Genomic DNA, 19,552 nt, shown 5'->3' with positions numbered 1-19,552 from the left:
TCCCAACCTTCTTCTTTGGAGACAGAAGCTTCGCTTTTTTTCTTCTAACAGAGCTTCCTCTATATTGTTCAGAAACTGGTCCATCATACAGAGATTCAGCTCTTGTTATGATTCCAGCTTTACAAGAGACCGTAATGCTCAGAAAGACTAAAGAAATAATTTTTTTACTGATAATTGCAGTCAACACCATCTGCACGTTCTAAGTCATGGAAATCACTATCTGTGACAACTCCTGCTTTCTCAGAGATGCAGATGATCTCATGATTCTCTTAATTTGCCTCCACACAACACTGCTGTTCTTTGGCCTGTTGTTTGCTGAGATAATTATCATGCCAACACTACTACAAACAGAACAACAAAAGCAACAATATCTCTTTCACATAGCTAATACACAGGCTCTGTTCAAAGTTCATGACAAAAATGGGGGTGAATTAGAGTAAAATTTTCTAATGTGTATCACCTTTGTTTAACTCTTAAGGGCTTGGACTTTTAAATGACCTATGATTTCCACACACAATTTTTAATATAGTTTAGCTTTAGTTAATTATGGGAAACATGTCTGTGTAGATTCATTTTTGCTTGGAAGAGTGCTGATGTGAAACTACTTCACTACTTTGTAAGAGTACCCTAAGAAACTAACTTTGGATTCTCAAAGTGGTACATATTAAAAAAGGTATAAAAATCATAATTTCATTAAAACCAGTGGAACTTTAGACATACAAAAAAGTGGGAGTTTGGTCTGAATGCAGGTACTGAAAGAGAAAAAAAACCACAGTTTTACAAATAATCAAAGTCCTGCTAGACTGTAAAAAAAAATTCCTTCTTTCCATTTTTTAACTTGCATACTTTTCTTTTTGACCATATCTCCCATTGTGTCTTATTTAAGAAGTGAAAAAAAGAAGAAAAAGAAAAAGATATTTTAAAAAGCATGCCAAGGTCAGGGAGCTCCGATTTGCAGTGCTGCTTGATGCCCTTCCCTTCCTATTGCTCCTCCCCTGCAGCAACTGGCTGCAAGCCTGTAACTTGAAGGCAAGCAGTAACTAAGTAACTAATAAATAAGGAGTATACCACTAAAGTAAACAGTACCCTAGCTATAATTAGCTAGCACAGACAAGCTGCTGGTGGTAGATGTCTCTCCGAGTTCCCTCAGGCCCTCTCGAGTCCAACTCCCCCACAGAATCCCTTTAACCAGCATGCTCCTGTTTGACTGCAGGCAAAACAAAAACAAAACCCCCTTTTTTCCTAGTCGCTCACTAGAATAGACTCTGTAACAAAAGGAATACCAAGATGAAGATCCCCCTGTCAGATATTTTTACTATGTTAATTCTTTGAAAGCAAAACACAGCCTGCAATATTGAAAACACACTGGGAAAGTTCTGAAGCCTGCCCCTAAATACACTGATAGTCCCAAGTCTTTGGCGGTCAAACGTGAGACTTTTCAAAAGCATGCAACACGCCCAAAAAGAAAATTGTTTTTTATCATGTAAAGAGAACAGTAATAAGGCACTTCCTAAATCAGGATCAGTTACAGATTAGCGGAATTCATGCAGTAGGAAATGCAAAAAGACTGACATGAACACTGAAATACACAGCGATCCAACAAAAGCTTCTTGCACGTAATTAATGTTCTACACAAGGCATGTTACTAACTTCAAACAAACCAACCACTGTGCTTAAAGTTAAGCATGTGCACATGTCCTTGCAGGTCTGGAACTCGGATGCTTAACTTCTTGTGAACACAGCCAACCAGGATCCATTTTCTCATCTCTCTTACAAAAAAAGGATGTATAAGCCATGCAAGCTTGTCAAGCTTTTGGCTTTAAGCTCCAAGTTTAAATATTTGAGTCACTGCTTTCAATTTTATCATTGACAAATTTTAGCCAAATTCCAAAAGGGAAATGTGGACAGTAGCAGACTGGTCAACAGATGTGGAAGTAGTGTGAACAATAATTTCCAAATTAAACAAATGTTTGCTCAAAATGTTCTTACAGTACACAATAGATTATAGGGGCTGACAACACATCATGTTCATTAAACAGCAAAATTTGTCTGAATAGAAAACCCTGCACCACAAACTGCTGATATTTTGTCATTTCACAATGACATTGCTTATGAAAACTGTAATAGGACCTGACTCTAACATTTGTGCATAAATATACATGAATACTACACATACATTAATACTTCCAAATTGATAAAGAAACCATTCAGACTTACAGTGCAATCTTGGAAGACTCTTACGTGACATGAGGAAACCATAATAGGCCCGTCTTCCTTCCTCTTTCATACGCACTGTTATTTTTTTTCTTTTGAGTAGAGCTACTTAAGATCACTTTTAGTACACACAGTAAGAAATGTTTATCTGTCAGGTGTTTGTTTGTTTGTTTTAAAGCAAGATATTTCTCCTTACCAATAGAATATTTTTGCAACTGAAGCAATGATGGTCAGATCTGTTTCAGGAGCATCAATATAGAGTACCGGCAGGACTTCAGAAAGCTTGTGCTGATAACTTCACTTTCTCAAAGAGGATTTTCTCTTGTTATTCCAAACTGTTTTCACTGTGTTCTGTATCATGAAATTCAAAAGAAACTCTAAGATAGACTTGATGCCCTATGAAGGTAAGTTCAGAAACACTACAGAAGTAGCAGAAGCACTGCTTAGATACTCTTGTTTGTAAGAGGAACTCAGGCAATAGTTTGGTTTTACAGTTTGGATCAGATAAAGTAACAAAAATTTTGTTCAGTACTTCAAAGTGAACTGTTTATATCATAAGCTAGCAAAAGGACTCCCTTGAAGTTCAAGCCTTCCTGCCTAAAGGTTCAGAGGAAACTAAAATGTTAAACACTGATACCCTAATTGTCCCTCTTGGTATGACCAACATATTACTCGACCTCCTGTAAAGAATAAGGCTGGAAATATCCAAGAATGGACATCTAATTAAGTTTCTTAAGACTCCGAGGATTACCCAAAAGTTACCTGATATTAAACAAGATGGAAGAGAGAAGGAAACAAAACAATTGGATGATTCACTTGACTCTTTTGGAGAAGAGTCAGTTAGAGAAGTGCTGCTGTTTTAAGATACTAAATCTTTCCTTGTGTATTCTGAAAAGTTGCACCACGAACACTTTCTGCTCAAGCTTTTAAAAACATACTTGCACGGACATCTACAAACGTCACAGAACCTTGGGCCTCACACCTTCTGAAGTCAATGTAGAAATTCAAGTCAATTCTGAAAAATCCTCAGCTAGGCCCTTTATTTTAGACTCAGCAGTTTTACAGAAGAAAAATTCTAGAATTGTAAACGTCAGAAAAACAGAGGCCACAAAATATTAAGACACTAAAGGGAGAAAACAATTGAAAATACAAGGCCTACTTTGAAAGCAGTGCTTCCTATTTTATTATTATTGTCCCACAACATCAGAGGCAGACATTGTTGGTATGGCAGTAGAGGCTGAATCTTCCCACCAACATTCCATTCTATTTTGTTGCAAGGTGACAGACGGCAGCAGAGGGGCAGTCTGACAAGCTGGCATCTGACATGGAAGTACTATGAAGCAAAGGTGTGGAACTGAATCCCTTCACGCAGAAAAAATTGTGCCCAATGACATTCATTGATGCTTGCTGAATGTTTATGGATAGATGTGAGCACAGTGAGGTGGAGGGTGGCACGTTTCAGTAGTGGCCACAGTGGGTCACCTCTGCTGGTACAGATTTTGACTGCAGCATGCAGGCTCTTGTTCATCACTGACAAAAGCACATACTTAATAGCAGTGACTATGCTGAAAAAGAGTGTTTTGTAGCTAAGAATTTGCTCAACCAAACCGTGTTATTGTGCTCTTTGCATCTGTTGGAGTTTTCATAGAAAAGGCTATCTTAGACTTGCAGAGGACAGACTTTGAACTATTCAGGACACTAGTAGGGAGAATTCCTTGGGAGCCTGTCCTGAAGGGTAAAGGGATCCAGGAAGGGTGGATGCTCCTCAAGAAGAAAGTCTTAAAGATGCAGGAGCAGGCTGTTCCCAAATTCCATAGGATGAGCAGGAGCTTTCACTGAGACTCTGGGACAAAAAGAGAGCCTGCCTCCTGTGGAAGAAGGGACAGGCAACTTAAGAAGACTACAGAGAAGTGGCTAGGATATGCAAGGAGAAAATGAGAAAGGTGAAAGCCTAGCTTGAGTGGAACCTGACTACTGTAATAAAAGACAACAACAACAAAAAATTAATATATTAATAGAGGGAGGGCTTAATTAATATATTAAAAGAGGAGGGCTAAGGAGAATTTCCATCCTTTACTGGATGCAGTGAGCAACGTGACCACAGAGGATAAGAAAAAGGCTGAGGTTCTCAATGCCTTCTTTACATCCGTCTTTAATCATCAGACCAGTTATGCTCAGGGTACTCTACCCCCTGACCTGGAAGTCTGGGATGGGGAGGTGGTCCCATTCTGTGGAGCAGAATAAACCTCCCATAACTCAGATGGAAACAGTTACAGACCTATTACCCCACCCAGATTGCCACAAGACCATGGGGCCAGATGGGATCCACCCAAGGGTACTGAGGGAGCTGGCAAAGGTGACTGCCAAGCCACTTACCACTATGTATCAGTGTTCCTGGTTGACCACAGAAGTCCCAGAAGATTGGAGGCTTGCCAGCGTGACTTCATCTATAAAAACAGTCATAAGGAAAATCTAGAGAAACACAGGTCTGTCAGCCATGCCTTTGGTGCAAGGGAAGTTCATGGAACAGATCTCCTTGAGTGAGATCACATGGCACATGAGGGACAAAAGGGGAATCATGTCCAGCCAGCATGGGTTCACAAAAGGCAGTCCCGCTTCATCAGCCTGATCTCCTTCTGTGACTGGGTGACCAGTCTGGTGGTGAGAGAAAGGCTGCAGATACAGTCTATCTAGACTTCAGCAAAGCCTTTGACACTGTCTCTCACAGTATTCTCCTGGAGAAGCTGGCAGCCCATGGCTTGGACAGGTACACACTTTGCAGAGTAAACAACTGGCTGGATGGCTGGGTCCAGAGAGTGGTGGTGAATGGAGCTAAACCCTGCTGGCGACCGGTCAAGAGTAGTATTCCCCAGGAGTGGGTATTGTGGCCTATCCTGTTTAATATCTTTATTGGTGATCTGGATGAGAGGATTGTGTGCATCCTGAGAAAGCTTGCAATGACGCCAAAATAGGAGGCAGTGTCCTGCCAGAGGGTAAGAAGGCCCTAGAGAGGGATCTGGTCAGACTGGATCACTGAGCTGATGCAAATGGGATGAAGTTCAACAAGACCAAGTGCTGAGTCCTATACTTTGGTCACAACAACCACATGCAATGCTACTGGCATGAGTGGCTGGAAGATTGTGCAGACGAAAAGGATCTGGAGGTGCTGTTCAATGCTTGGCTGAACACATGTTGGCCCAGGTGGCCAAGAAAGCCAGTGGCTTCAGATATGGTGTAGCCAGCAGGAGCAGGGAGGTGATTGTCTGACTGTACTCAGCTCTAGTGAGACCATACCTCAAGTATTGTGTTCAGTTTTAGGTTCCTTATTACAAGAAAGACACTGAGGCCATGGAGTGCGCCCAGAGAAGAGCAACAGAGTTGGTGAGAGGACTGGAGCACAATTCATGTGGGAAATGGCTGAGGGAACTGAGATTGTTTAGACTGGAGAAGCGGCAACTCAGAAGAGATCTCGACAACTCCCTGAAAGGAGGCTGTGACAAGGTGGGGGTCAGCTTCTTTTCCCACATAACTAGCAATAGAACTAGAGGGAATGGCCTCAAGTTGCACCAGGGGAGGTGGAAGCTGGATATTAGGAAAAATATCAAAACAGTGGTCAGGCACCGGAAAGGAGTATCCAAGAAAGTGTTTGAGTCCCTGAAGGTGTTTAAGAAATGTGAGGATGTGGCACTGAGGAACATGTTCAGTGGGCTACATTGGTGGTAAGCGGACAGTTGGAGTAAATGACCTTTGAGGTCCTTTCCAACCTTAAAGATTCTACGATTCAAAACAGGAGGCATTACTTTCAGAGTGACCCATTTATAATAAATAACAACAACCCCTAAAACCTTCAAAAAAAAAAAAAAATCACCCTAACAACAACAAGCAATTCACATATCCTCTGTCCCCCAGACCCTCAAAGTAGCTGCCTTTTGCAAGAAGAAAAGCAATATTTTAGCAAATAACAGCAATGGACATCTATAGGGACTGACAAATAATGGATGAACTATTAACCACTCAAAAGTCATTTCGCCAAGTTCTCACGTTCCTTGCTAATAAGCTGCACACACTGACTACACTTCTAAAATATCCATAAATGAAAATACTGTATTTAATAGTACTACACTGATAAAATTACTTTCAACATTAATTTTTTTTCCATGTTCTATCATGAAGGAGGATTTTAGTTAAAATACAAAACACTGTATGTAAAGCTCCAGGAAGAAACCTTTGAAAAGCAAGGAAATAAATGCTCTAATGGTCTCTCCTGTGCATTAGATCCACATCATGCAGACGGGGATCAACTACCCTTTCCATCTCCAAATGAAGTAAAAATCAAATTGGTCTTGGCCAGTGAGGAAAAATGATTAATACCACAGAATGTGTGTCAGAATATTTTGTGTTCAACAGATCAAAGGAATACATACAGTATGCAAACCTGTTCTACTAGTAAAAAAGAATGCTTGCGCTGGCACAGAGCCACTTCCTATTTTCTTGTATTGCCAACAGACTATTATTCCTCATGTCAACTGAGATCCATACAAAATCATTCTGCCTTCTTACTCAACGTATTTCTTACTGTTTGCAACAGGCACAATGTATGCTAATAATTCTGATTTGGTGTGAATGTATAAATCATCAACAAAAAGTTGGCATTGCCCATTATATTTAAGACATTCCTACTTTCTATTACCAAGTCTGTGAAACGTGTTAATGCTTACAAATTCTTTTCGCAAAATAAAACCACAATTATATGTATTTTTAAATATTCCTGATGGACTAGGACACCATTTGAAATTATATCTGAAATACAGTAATTCTTCACTGGGGTAAATTATTTGAAATCTCATTTATTTAAGAACAAGAAAAATAGGTACGATAATTAGTAAGGATAATATCTGTAAGGTATTTAAAAAGACTTTGGTTTTCAAATAGATAGTAACATATTTACTATGAATTATTATATTATGTATTTTGAGTTTTGAAAACAACAATCAAAACAAGCCACAAAAGCTGAACTAAACTTGGAAATTTCAAAGCTTCACAAAGATGTATGCATTTAACTCCATAAAAGAGTGATAAGGACACACTGTTCAACTACATTCTGTCTACCTGAAAATTCAAACCCGTATTTTTAACTGATAGCTTTCTACATCTAAAAGGGAAATTACAACTACCTGCAGGAGTGGCATCCTACATCAAAATGGGACTGAGATATCTACTCTATTCTATCATGTCAGCGATGCATGGAGCAACAGTGCTTGAAAGGACAATGATACAATAAATCACAAAAAGTTTTTTGTTCTGCTGTTAGTCTACAGGCTTTAAAGCGTGAAAAGTTTTAACTTCTTGGACCATAAACACTTGCAAAAGGCATTATGGTCTATTGTATCTGCTTTCACATAACTCAAGCTTAACCAGTATAAAGGTTCTTTAGATTCAACTGCTTTCTAAACATATTTTGACCACTTAAAAAGTTATTTATCAAGAGCCAACTGTACAGACATGAAGACCAAGCTGATACTTGAGTTGCAGAACAAGTCATTCCAATGATTTTTTTAAAGTGGGTGCCATAAAACCACCTTAGTCCCAAAAAGGTGAGAAAATATCCCAAAGATTTGCTCATAGCATGGCATCCTACTGACTGGTGTTTTTCCCCTGAATAAAAGACTATAAAATGGCTCTTTTTCAGATCTTTCAAAAACAGTTTTATGCTTCAAAATCATATTGGCTGATTCATAAACTTCAAAATCTGCACAACATTCTTTGAATGGACATTTTGGAAAGAACCTATGACACAACCATTCTGCAACAAAGACCTCTGCAAGACAGATGATGCATTTCTTTCTGTTTGAAAGGGGTGAGAAGAGAAGGAAACAAGGCCATGTTTTCCACGAGAAGTTCTACCACACTTACTTATCACGTGTAACCTACTCCAATCAGAAAACTACCTAGTATTGAGATTTCTTTAAACAAACAAACAAAAAAAAAATTAACAATAGGTTTGAGGAAAAACCGTAGAGGTTGCTGAAACATTTTACAGATAACTCATGCATAAAGTGAGAATGCCAGCTGCTAACATGTGCAAGCAAATGAATCACATTCAGTCTCAGATGAATGAGGAGTCCAGAGTCAAAAGTACTTTTTCCACTTACATCATGGTACCCAAGTGCCTCCCAGGTAATCATGGATTCATTCCTACGCTTCCAACAACTAGTAGCATAAAGATCTGATATAGAGGAATGTAAAGTAACTTGTATATGCCTGCCTTTTGGAGTCTCTGGTATAACAGATTTCCAAGCCTCAAATCTTAATCTTAAGAATATTAAAGACATTTTATACAAAATCATATACAAAATCATCAGAAAAACTGCTTTAAAGTGATTAAATTATACCATCAAAATGTGAAACTCAGAAAAAAAAACATGGAATTTTTTGCTAGCAATATATCTCAATCAAGTTGGTAGCCACTCTGGCTACTGAAATAATCTAAAGTATATTTTCAATCGCTACAGTCATTGAGAAATTAATTTTTCCCAACTCAAAATACCACTGCATTAACTATAGCCATTTTGAGATATTCAAGTCAGCAAAAACATTGTATTTCCAGGCGGTTTTAATGGCTTGAATAAACACTGGCTGTGAAAAGAAACAATACCAGCTCTCCTTTGAACGCTGCTCCAACATATGCTCCTGCAAATGTTTGGAAGGTGGATTTTCAAGATACTTTGCTGAATATTCCTAAGATGACTGCCCTTCCACGATGTGAGAAAGAAGTTTTTTTCTTATCCCTAAAATGACTGTCTTCAATAAGTGGTGATTCACTGAACTAGCCCTGAAGCTGTCTTTGGAAGCTCAGTATTCAAAAACCATCTGTGCCAGCAAGTACCAGGAGAGGGCTTTCACTTGATGTTTAAACAAATTATACCCTCAGATATTTCAAACATATACTTTCTATTTATGTATTTTGGGATACTAGCCATAGGTCTTGATGAAAAGCCACATTATTTAATTATTATTTTTCTTAAGTATAACACATACTTGCACTTAACCTCTACAGTTTCATTCCATAGACAAAAATGAAAGATTTTGAAATATGCAAATTTTGCATTCATGCTATCTTAGCAACACTCAAATACTTGATTTCTAAAACTGCTACGTGTAGGTCTTGTGATGGTTAATTATTTTCTTAAAGCTTTAACTCTTACAGTTATACGAGACTATCTATCTAAATGAAAGTAAATTTTAATGCTAACAATTAAAAGCCTTACATTTCAAGAAAAAAGCTTGCAAAAATTTAAACTCAATGGATTAAAAATTTAAAAGGTAAGCAAAAACAACTCAAAATTTATTAACATTTATCTAGCAAGTGCTTCTAGCAAGGATACTAACTAAAGAATATAAGTAGTTGCTGCTCTCCCTCTACTGCATGTTCCATTCAGTGCCCTACCTTTGCCACTGCTCTGTATGAACACAAGCACTAAAAAGATCCAGACAGCAAAGAAGTGTTGGGCAGTACTACTTCAGAAATGTTTGATATCTTACACGGCAATCACATATTAAATTGCAAAAAGCAGCAACATTTAGAGATATTTTCCAGCTATTTTGCTAGTCACCATCAAATAAAAGTATAAAATCCTGTACATGTAATATTTTATACTCTGCAAGACAGAAAAGCCGAATTCTTCTAAATGGTGTCTCATTTCTCTTTATCCTTTCTCTTAAATTTTTGATGTAAACTGTACTGTATATGTAATAATAAATAGACTGATTAGTGATGGAACTGCTGCCTGCTACATAGGAAAAATATGAGAATATAAGAAAGGTAGCAGACACAGCAAATGAAGGTGATAGCAAACTTCACAAACTAAGCAGAAAATATTCACTTTTTGTTGTTGTTAGGTTAGTTTTCTGCCAATTTATCAAATGGAAATGGGTTAGCACAGTGCACAAGAGCCAAAGCCCATGAAATAGGTAGGAATGCACTAGGACTGGGAGAGAGATCACAGATCAGCTTAGGCTACTCTGTAGTCACATTCTGAAACTAGTTACATGTTTGGTGGAAGCGTTATTTGAGGAGCACCTTTCACTCCTGTTCATCCATTTTTCTTGAAAATCTTTTTCCTTGTTTTTCAGAAAGCAATTCTTTATGTGGATGTGTCAAAGTACATATGCTAATCAGTTACTGAAAACAAAACGTTTGCATTTTCCTCAGAACAGATGTGTAATAGAATTACTTTGACTCCCATGGTGTAGGCATATTTAGCAGAAACAAAAGTTGAACTACAACTGAACTATAGAATACAGTACTCAGTAAGAGTTATCCAAGGTAGTGTAACCACATCACCACAGTTCTCCATGTTGGCTAATATATTTCACTCGAGGATTTTGCATTGCTTCGTGTGCTAAAAAGCGTGATCCTATTTCTAGAGCATAGTATTCCTGTTGAAATTACAACACAATTTAGTGCGACTACAAACTCATCTTTGCAATTGCAGGGCCATTCTGTAAAATGTTTGGACACATTTGTCACAAAAACTAGTATTACTACAAGCTCACAATTTGGACTGTGAGCAAGACTACTGTTTTGTTTTTCCAGATTTTTCTTCATACCTTACCCATTCTTCTATTTTCATTCGTACAATACAGAGGAGAAAGCTAGCATAAACACACACAGAACATCTGTAAGGAGAGATCTACGTACTTCAGGTTTAGCTTTCCTTTTAGAATATTATGTAATATCTGTTGAAAGACAATACTCGAAAATACAACTAAGTGATGATATCATTTTAACTGTGACTCACAGTCCTTCTAATTCAGTAGTTTGTATCTCCTTTTCCAAATCACAGTTCACTGAAAACATCAGCATGCTGTATCTCTAGTTACTCCTACTAGCTTTTGAAAGAATCAGGTCTCTCACTATGTGTATAAACAAATACCTCTCCTCCTATGGTAAGCAGTCCAGGTGAATCAAGTTTCCGTTTCTTCCGGGGACCAATAGCTGCCAATGCAGTTAGATTGGCATCTCTCTGCCTCATTTGTGCAAGTTCTTGTTGCTGCATCTATTAGAAAGAAAAGATTAGATTTTATTCTGCTGTCATAACAAAACGAGCACTCTCCAGACTTGTGAGCAAAAGGTGAAAATCATATATGAACAATTACTAACAGTTTTAAGCTATTCCCAGAAAAACCATTTTAGCAGCTCAAGAATGCAGCACTGTAGCAGTAATAATGAAACAGAGAAATTCTCTTGACTTTCCGCAGAATTTCTGCTTCACATACTCCAACTGTTTTTGAAAACTCACTCTCAGCCTTGAAAACTGTCCCACCTAGTAAGTCCTATATATCAGGTTTACAACTCCAGTTTAATATCAATATGGCGAATGTAAATATTGATTAAAATTCTCAAAAAATACATTTTCTTCCATCTGAGATTTACTTTGAATATTATGACTAGGCTTGATACTCGTGTTCAAAAAAAAAGCTAAATAGATTACCTCTATATGAACATTAGAAGAAAGTATTACTGAAATAAAAACCACACAAACTGAATCTGCAACTGCTTTATGGGACTGGGATTTAGGTAACAACATATTTAGCTACTTTGAGGCTAAGACAACAGTCTGCCAGTTTTATTATGTAACAGCATTGTATGCTACAGAAAGAGAAAATACTTCAGCTACCACATGATGAAGAGGTAAGACTACATACTCATTTTAACTGTATAGTTCCTTTAGCGAATTAATGATAAGGGACACAGTTCCATGAACAACATCACTTTATTAAGGATTCTGATAATCCATCTTGCACAAAAATATCTAATGAGGTAAGCAGCATGTGATTTTAATTAGATAAAAGCAGTCATAATTCTTAGTAATAATGCAATTCCTTGAACAAATTCAGAGGAAGTATTTGATTGCAGATCCCACTGATGTCATTCCTCCCTCAACCAAAATGCATAGAAGGCTACCTCAAGAAATCCAGTAGTGGTAATGAAGACATTGTACAATACAGGCACATTTCTTCATTAAAATCAAACTGAACGGATAGGTCTAGATAGAAGTGTCTGACTTTAGGTAAATGTGAGCTGCATATACAAGTGAGACTTAAATTTCCTGGCTGATGTTAAAAGGAAGGGAGGTTTAAATAGAAAAAGAACAGCGTATGGTATTTTTCCTCCATTCACTACTGCCTAGAAAAAGCAGGTCAGCTTCATAAATCTCTCTTACTGCATTTTTCAGCTTTATTCATTTACCAAAGCAACATTCTGATGTTCTTCAGAAAAAGCAAGTTTAGTACATTCGGAGTTTGGAAACCCATTTTCATATCTTCAATTACTATCAGAACTTCAATACAAAATTATATAAACACCTAATTAATCTACAGGATAAGAGAATTCTTTAAATACAAAAAAGAAACATGGAAAAATATCTAAATAATACTGCAAAGGTCTATGCATACTTTCCTTTGCCAACTCATATTAGGTTTTTAGCTCAAATATCTTTGGCTCTCTTCCAGATTAAATGCCAGTTAGACAGACCTGCCCGCTTACCCTTTCAAGGTAGATAGCAACAGTGGTGAGCTCTAATCATTTACAAAGGTCATGATCGGGAGCTAGCCCGTAAGCAGTCATTTAAAATTCGATTGATCCCTATTTGTAGTCAGGGAAAGAAAATGGACATTTCAGCTGTATTGTAATTATGAGGCTTCAAGGCAACTGTAAATAGATGTGCAAATCCAGATACTGGCAAATACCTTAGAGAAGAAATTATTACTATAGTATAACATATATCCAGGAAAGGTTGAAGATAAAACTGCATATAAAAAAAGATCTATCATCTTTTTGCTAATTTGCCATGCTTGCCAGCCTATAAGGGTTATCACAATTATCAGAAGTCTGATGAATATTTAAGCTAGGGCCAACTGGCTTCAAGTGATCTCAGACGAAGCTGCAAAGTGGATGGCTTCACAGAATAAGAAATTTTGCAGCAGAGAAATTTCAGTTTCCTGGGAGGCATGAACCAGAAATACAGCCTGCTAGATAACTGGTACAATACAAAGGTTATTGTTATATGAGCTTCTTGTCCGAAGTCACCATTTTCAAACCACAGTAAGCTAATGCTTTGCCCATTGTACAACCTGCAATGCAATACACAGTGATTGTGTCAACATGTAACGTATGCACGTAACAATTGTGAAGGATTGTTCCACTACCTGTAATTCAGTATTTATTTTTTTTTACTTTTTGCATGTGACATAAAACATGATGTTTCTTTAAACTTCACATAGTGGGACAAATCCTCCTCTCACTTCAAAAACTGCAAAGTTTCTGGTGCTATTTCACCAAGCAAATATTAAATAGATTTGTGAGTATGCAGGAGGGTTTACACTCATTTATTTCTCAGGTTGTCATGTTTTTTTATTCAGTGAGAAGAGCTGAAGATAGTTTCTGATATCAAATACTAATTTTTTGACAAATGCATTGGCTTTGCACTTGTCCAAACAAATGTACAAGATTTTCAGCTAACTGTAATTCAACAGATGACAGGAAACCTGGCTCAGCAGACAGAGCCAAAGGAGCCAGGCTCTGTTTCACTGACACTTGGTGTGAGTACTGGCAAGACCTTTCCCCTCACTTCTCTGTGCTTCTCACCTCACTTCACCCAGATAGTCAGACTATAAGCTCTCCAGACACAGATTCTTCTGTACTACATGCTTTACTTATCATCTACTGCCACTGGGGCTGGTAGACATTACCTTAATACAAATAAGGAATATCTTGTCAGGTGCAAAAACTCCAGGTAAATACAGAATACAGTTGCTAATGCCGGCTTTACAGTACATAACTTGGTATACTCCAACAGAAAATAAAAACCTTCTTACGTAAACCTAAATGAATATTGTTCAAAATGTATCAAATTCATCAAAGGCATATATATATTATCATAAGATCACAGTATCCTGAAGTTTCATAAAAAAAGAGGGGCTGAAATTGTGAAATACTTGATACTGTATTTTTCATTTTTTCACAAATTATTGTAAGTCTTAAACAACAGTCATCAACAAACACTGATGTGTTTGTGTTTTGCTTTTAAGAAAATCTTACCTGAATGCAGATAATCATAAGACTACAGTTAAAAATAAATGAAAGAATTATGATCCTCATACTGATTACCAACAGAGGTATTAATCTTGAAGCAACTAGTGCACTGCAGTTGGCTTAAATGAACATCTTTACACACTCACAATCAACATGCTTGCAATGAAACATCTTTGCAGTTTATGAACACTTATGAGTAAGATATTCAACAAAATTTCTAAGTGATATTTAACATATTGAAGCATGCTAGCCTCCACTATTTGTGCCTCTTCATTCCCCCCCCCCATTCCATCCTTCATACATACAAGTTACATATTTTTCCATACTCCACAACAGATTAGCTCTACCAGCTTCCTTCCTTCTCATCATCTGACTCTTCATCAAAAATACTATCACCAACTGCAGTCTTCACAGTTAGAGGAGAGTGAAAAAAGGTAGTGTTCTGACTTCTGCTCCAAAGGAGGGAACAGCACTTTTCAGAGACAAGCACACAATACGTCTGACTCAACAGGAGTCTCTCAGAGAACGCAAGAAAAGATACAGGCTGTTTTTAACAGAGAGAAAACTGCATATAGTTATTATTGTGGGTATCTTGCAAGGAGTTCAGGAATAACTGATATTTTCTGAGAGCTGTACAATTCACAAAGAACTCATATTCTGCTTTGGCATCAACAGATTATTTTAAGATGTGTCTCTTGTACCACCCTACGCCAAATGCACAACCCAGACCAGCAACAGCCCTTTTCCCCAGTATACTCTAGGACTGCATTCTGCATGTAGTGGAACTGACAGTGCAACAAGTATCACCCCCCGCTTTTTCAGTCCGCAGAATAAGGTGAATTAAATGTAGCCATCTTCAGTGTTTTTGTGATTTTAAAGTATTCTTGAAAGCAACCATGAAACTAAAGCTGCTTAAGCTTTACACGATCAATTATATTTTTAAACTTAAAAAGCAGACTGTTATTACAATATAGTTTACCGCTTAACTCAGGCAGGTAATAATTTCTGGATATTTAAACAAACAAAGCATCTGTTTACAACTGTACATCCTGATAAAATAAATAACTTTCCTATTAACTAACATTCTTTAGTAGAAATGAATCCAACTCATTACATCAACCAACACACGATGCAGCTGCTTCATTGCTGCATTCACTTTTACTGTCATTTTCATATCACAGTTCAGTATCATTCTTTAACTTGCCTTCATCCACAATTAATATGGATATATTTATCAATATTAAAATTTCTGCCCTCTGGAAAAGAACCAATGCTTCATTTGGAACTAATCAACAATTAATTTTTTTGAAAGTCAAAATATTTATTTAAAACAGAGATGAATATTCCAATATGTTATAAAAGAAAACTGCTTACAAATGAAATTTTATTCTTTGCTCCTGATCTGCTCCAAATTTATTTTTAGCACACCACTTCCTTTGTGACAGCTTTAACTTACAGAGATACCTTTGACAAGAAGTACAGCACAAGAATATCAACATTATTTCACAAAATGAAATTTTCTTCTTTGCATAACACCAACAAAAAGAACACTGCACTACTATGTTACTAAAGAAAAGCTAACAGATTCAAAAATGCTGGTTTGTTTTTCATAGGCTGTTACTGGTTACATTTCAAAAAAGCAGCACCACGAGCCATACGCCACAAGACAGCCATACGCCTATCCGAAGAATCAACATTCAATCTTCAAAACCTAGATTTAATAACTTCCAAAGCACATCAAGGGCACATCCATGACGTTTGGTAAATAATTTCGCAACAGAAACCAAGCATTTATTTTAAGCTGCTTCTGCACTACAAGCCATTGTGGGAACAGTCATTGAGACAACAATAAATTAACAAATGGTGTTGGTATATGTTCAGCAAGTTTTTTCTTCTTAGATTTTTATTTTCACCAGCACGGGCAGCAGCCCATGTGAGTGGAAGAAACCGCCTGTTTCAGAAATGAGCATGGATTCTTTGTCAAGATTTCTTAAAGAACTGAAGTTTCCAACCATTACTGTAATTAGTACCGTAACAATCCACTTTTCTATGACATCAATTAAAATAAAAGCAAATTCAGAATGTTATGGCTAGAGGAATACATCATTGTATAGATTTGTTCAAGGAATTAGCTATGTTTGGAAAGGTAATAGAAAAGCAAATGGCTACTTGGTACAAACAAGCTCTCCGGTCAAGCAACTTCAGTACAGAAGAAAAAATGGCCTAGCTGTTGCTGTTCTGTATTGGACACAGATAAGTCCCTTACTTCAGTGAATACAAAAGTGAGTATCCCAGGAGAAATAAGTCTGTTAACGTCAACTGTGCAAACATTCCAGTAAGTCTCCTTTGCTTGAATCTACAGGGAAGGGAATGCCAAAAAGCAAATGAGATACTGGACTACTAATCAGAAAGACAGGAGTTCAAAACCATGAGTTAGAAGCATCCTGATGTGAAAGCAAAATGTGCTCCAAATTGAGGGCAAAAATTATGCAAATAAATTACCTTTGCTTTAGCAGAGATGTACACCAAACATGGAGCTGAGCTATAGTCATTAAGGACTGCTGCATGAGAAACTTACTTCAATATCATCAGAAATTAAGAGAATGACTGGAAATCTAACGATTCAAATCTACACATAAATACATTTTTTAAAAAAAAGGGAAGAGGAGAGAGTGGCATTATATCAGAGAAAGAAAGGTTGAGTGTTTCTCTTCTTCAATATAGAAATCTGGGGTGCTTTTTGACCTAGAAGAAAAATAACCTGGTGACAGAGAAGACTGAAGATAAAGGAAGAGCTTGAGGAGATTGTCAAGTACAAATGGATACTATCAATATATGATTTTGTATGGAAATAGAAGCAGAAGTTACAGAAGTTACAGAACCAACTCAGCTCATAAAGAATCAGACTTCGGCTACGTACAATCCCCTTTATAGTTCAGAAATAGTCTGAAAATAAGAAAAGTGGGCACAGAAGGGACTGATAGAAACTATAAATACTGACAGACTGTAAAACACAATCGAGAATGAAGACAGCCAACAATGAACACTGAACGGGGAATCAGCAATGGAAAGCACTGAATGGCGGAAATGCTTAATGAAAGGAAGATCATATAAACAATGACTTAAGAACTGATTTCTAGCCAATAGGCATCAATAGAGATCCTTCCTAATTCTGTTTGCAGTGAATGATTTAATTCTTGATAACAGGGTCATATGCTGCGAAAAGCCTGCCTTAATTGATGGTTCTGCAACATATATCTATCAGTCTCAGACAGTGATTACACCCCCTGGAAAAACATCTTTTTTGCTCAGAAGAGCCTGAAACGTGGAACCATTACACATGTCCTAAGATGTCCACAACAGAAGGCGCAATTAAAAAAATGAAACTCATTAAAAATGCTGGTAGTAACCCCAACGAAGTCCAAGACAATGATCAAGGAGGACTAGAAAATCAGTTAACTTCAGAGAGAGCCTTGAAAAACAGCTAATGTCTACAGAATGCTCACGCTTGGCTCCCTGCTCTCCTTGCGTTACCCAAGTCTCTAAAGGTCAACAAAACTCCTTCAGCAATAGCACACTGCCTAGTAAGAAACCAGTAGTAGCTCAAGTGAAGAAGTAGCGCTGCAATAACACAGTGCACAGAAGGTTTATATGTGCAACACCAAAGCATTCACTGAACACATCATACTCATAGCTCTACAAAACTATATCTTGTTTTCTTCAGTGCAAAGCTGGATGCTACTTCTCCACAGCTGTTCTCCCACCACACAGTAAAAACTGCAGTGGTCACTTGCGATGGCTGCACATCTGTTTGAAGATGAAGGCATGAAGGCTCCAGTGTACTGAAAGGGTGCGTGTGCATGCTTTTCCTTTCTTTCAAACACACCAAGAGTCAAAAATTATTGCAGTGTTGAAAAAATCACCCTGGATAAACACTAGACTGGGAACACTTCAGACCTCAAAATGAATGTCCCTCTGAATAATGAGCATGTGAATATAGTTCTGGAGCCTTAACTAGGGTACTTTCGACCAGATGTCTTTCATACAATAGACCTATGCTGTTTATTATTTCTAATTTGATTTTGTTTTAGAAGTTCACTCAAAATTTCCATTAACATTTGGCCCCATTACTTTTGTGAAAATGCATTAAACTTCTGATATGGAAAATGTCAGGTGCATCCTGCCTTTCTTTCTCATTTTCCCCTGAAGACAAGCCTTAACTGTAATATTCTTCGGTCACATACATCACCCACAATTTTTTAAAAAAAACTATCAGTAAAACAACAATTTTATCTCCTCATTACATGCTGTCTGAACTGTTTCATACACATTCATACCTGTATGGTCTAATTTTCTTGAAAGTCTTCTTAACACCTTTCTCATAGTTTATAAAACATGAAAAGTGTGAAGAAGCCACATACAATTCTGAGCAAAGTCTTAAGATTTTAGGGTACTTCGTTCCCAATATTACTTTTTCCTCCTAAATACTTTGAAGAAATTCTCATCCCATTAGTCTCTGATCAACAGAGATGGTCTAACAGTCTTTACAGATGTCTATGAACTTAATGTTGTATATTCTCAGTCATTTGACTTTTCAATTTTCCATATAAAATGTGCTATTAAAATTTAATTTAAAACCGTTTATTTCTACAACTCTCTAACCATTTCTTAAGCCATATTCATATCTGCAGTACCAGACTGTGTACATCTTTTTGAAAGATTCCTTCAGATTCCTCTAGAAGTGTTCTACAGCAATGTTTTGTGCCTTTTCACTAATGCTACTCATTACATTTTTTTACTCTTAAAAAACTTTTCTTGAAGCTTCAGCACATTTTGTCTGGTTTGGTTAAACTACTCCTCAAACAACTTATCTCTGTTAGCACCAGTTCCAGGCTCTGCAATATTTAGCTCTTATTTTAAGCCTTTTGTTAAGTCCCATAATTGTTGTTCTCAGCTTTGCTGGTGCAAACCCAGAGAAATTGAAGAAACTGTTTCTAAGGCACAAATAACACAAAACAGCATCATTAGAGATGGCAACTTTTTCGGATACCTACAACTTAACTCTAGTAAGATTCAGAAAAAGTTCTGAAAGAATTTCCCTAAGGTTTTAGAGCAACCCAGCAAGACAACTACAAATATTCACAAACTATTTTTCAAAGGAAAATAAAGATATTCATGCAGGCTGGGAAGACAGAAGGAATGGTAGGAACACCACACATTGAAAAAGCTTGATAGCTTTGA

The 19,552-nt window shown here is 37.1% G+C and overlaps 1 protein-coding gene across 1 annotated transcript in view; it reads right to left on the bottom strand.

The window, feature by feature from the left end:
- The window catches only part of LOC306950849 (transcription initiation factor TFIID subunit 4-like), a gene marked incomplete at both ends in the record, with an annotated part of 131,499 nt that overhangs the window by 31,653 nt on the left and 80,294 nt on the right, over positions 1-19,552 (bottom strand). Inside the window, one exon of the mRNA XM_079541235.1 lies at positions 11,151-11,273. Within this exon, the coding sequence (XP_079397361.1) occupies positions 11,151-11,273 (123 nt within the window). The remainder of the gene's footprint in view (positions 1-11,150; positions 11,274-19,552) is intronic.

This window comes from Tetrao urogallus (assembly GCF_951394365.1).
Source record: "Tetrao urogallus genome assembly, chromosome: 12".
NCBI classification, from domain to species: Eukaryota; Metazoa; Chordata; class Aves; order Galliformes; family Phasianidae; genus Tetrao; species Tetrao urogallus.
The sequence above is the reverse complement of the archived record's forward strand: the minus strand, read 5'-3'. Positions and strand labels throughout refer to the sequence as shown.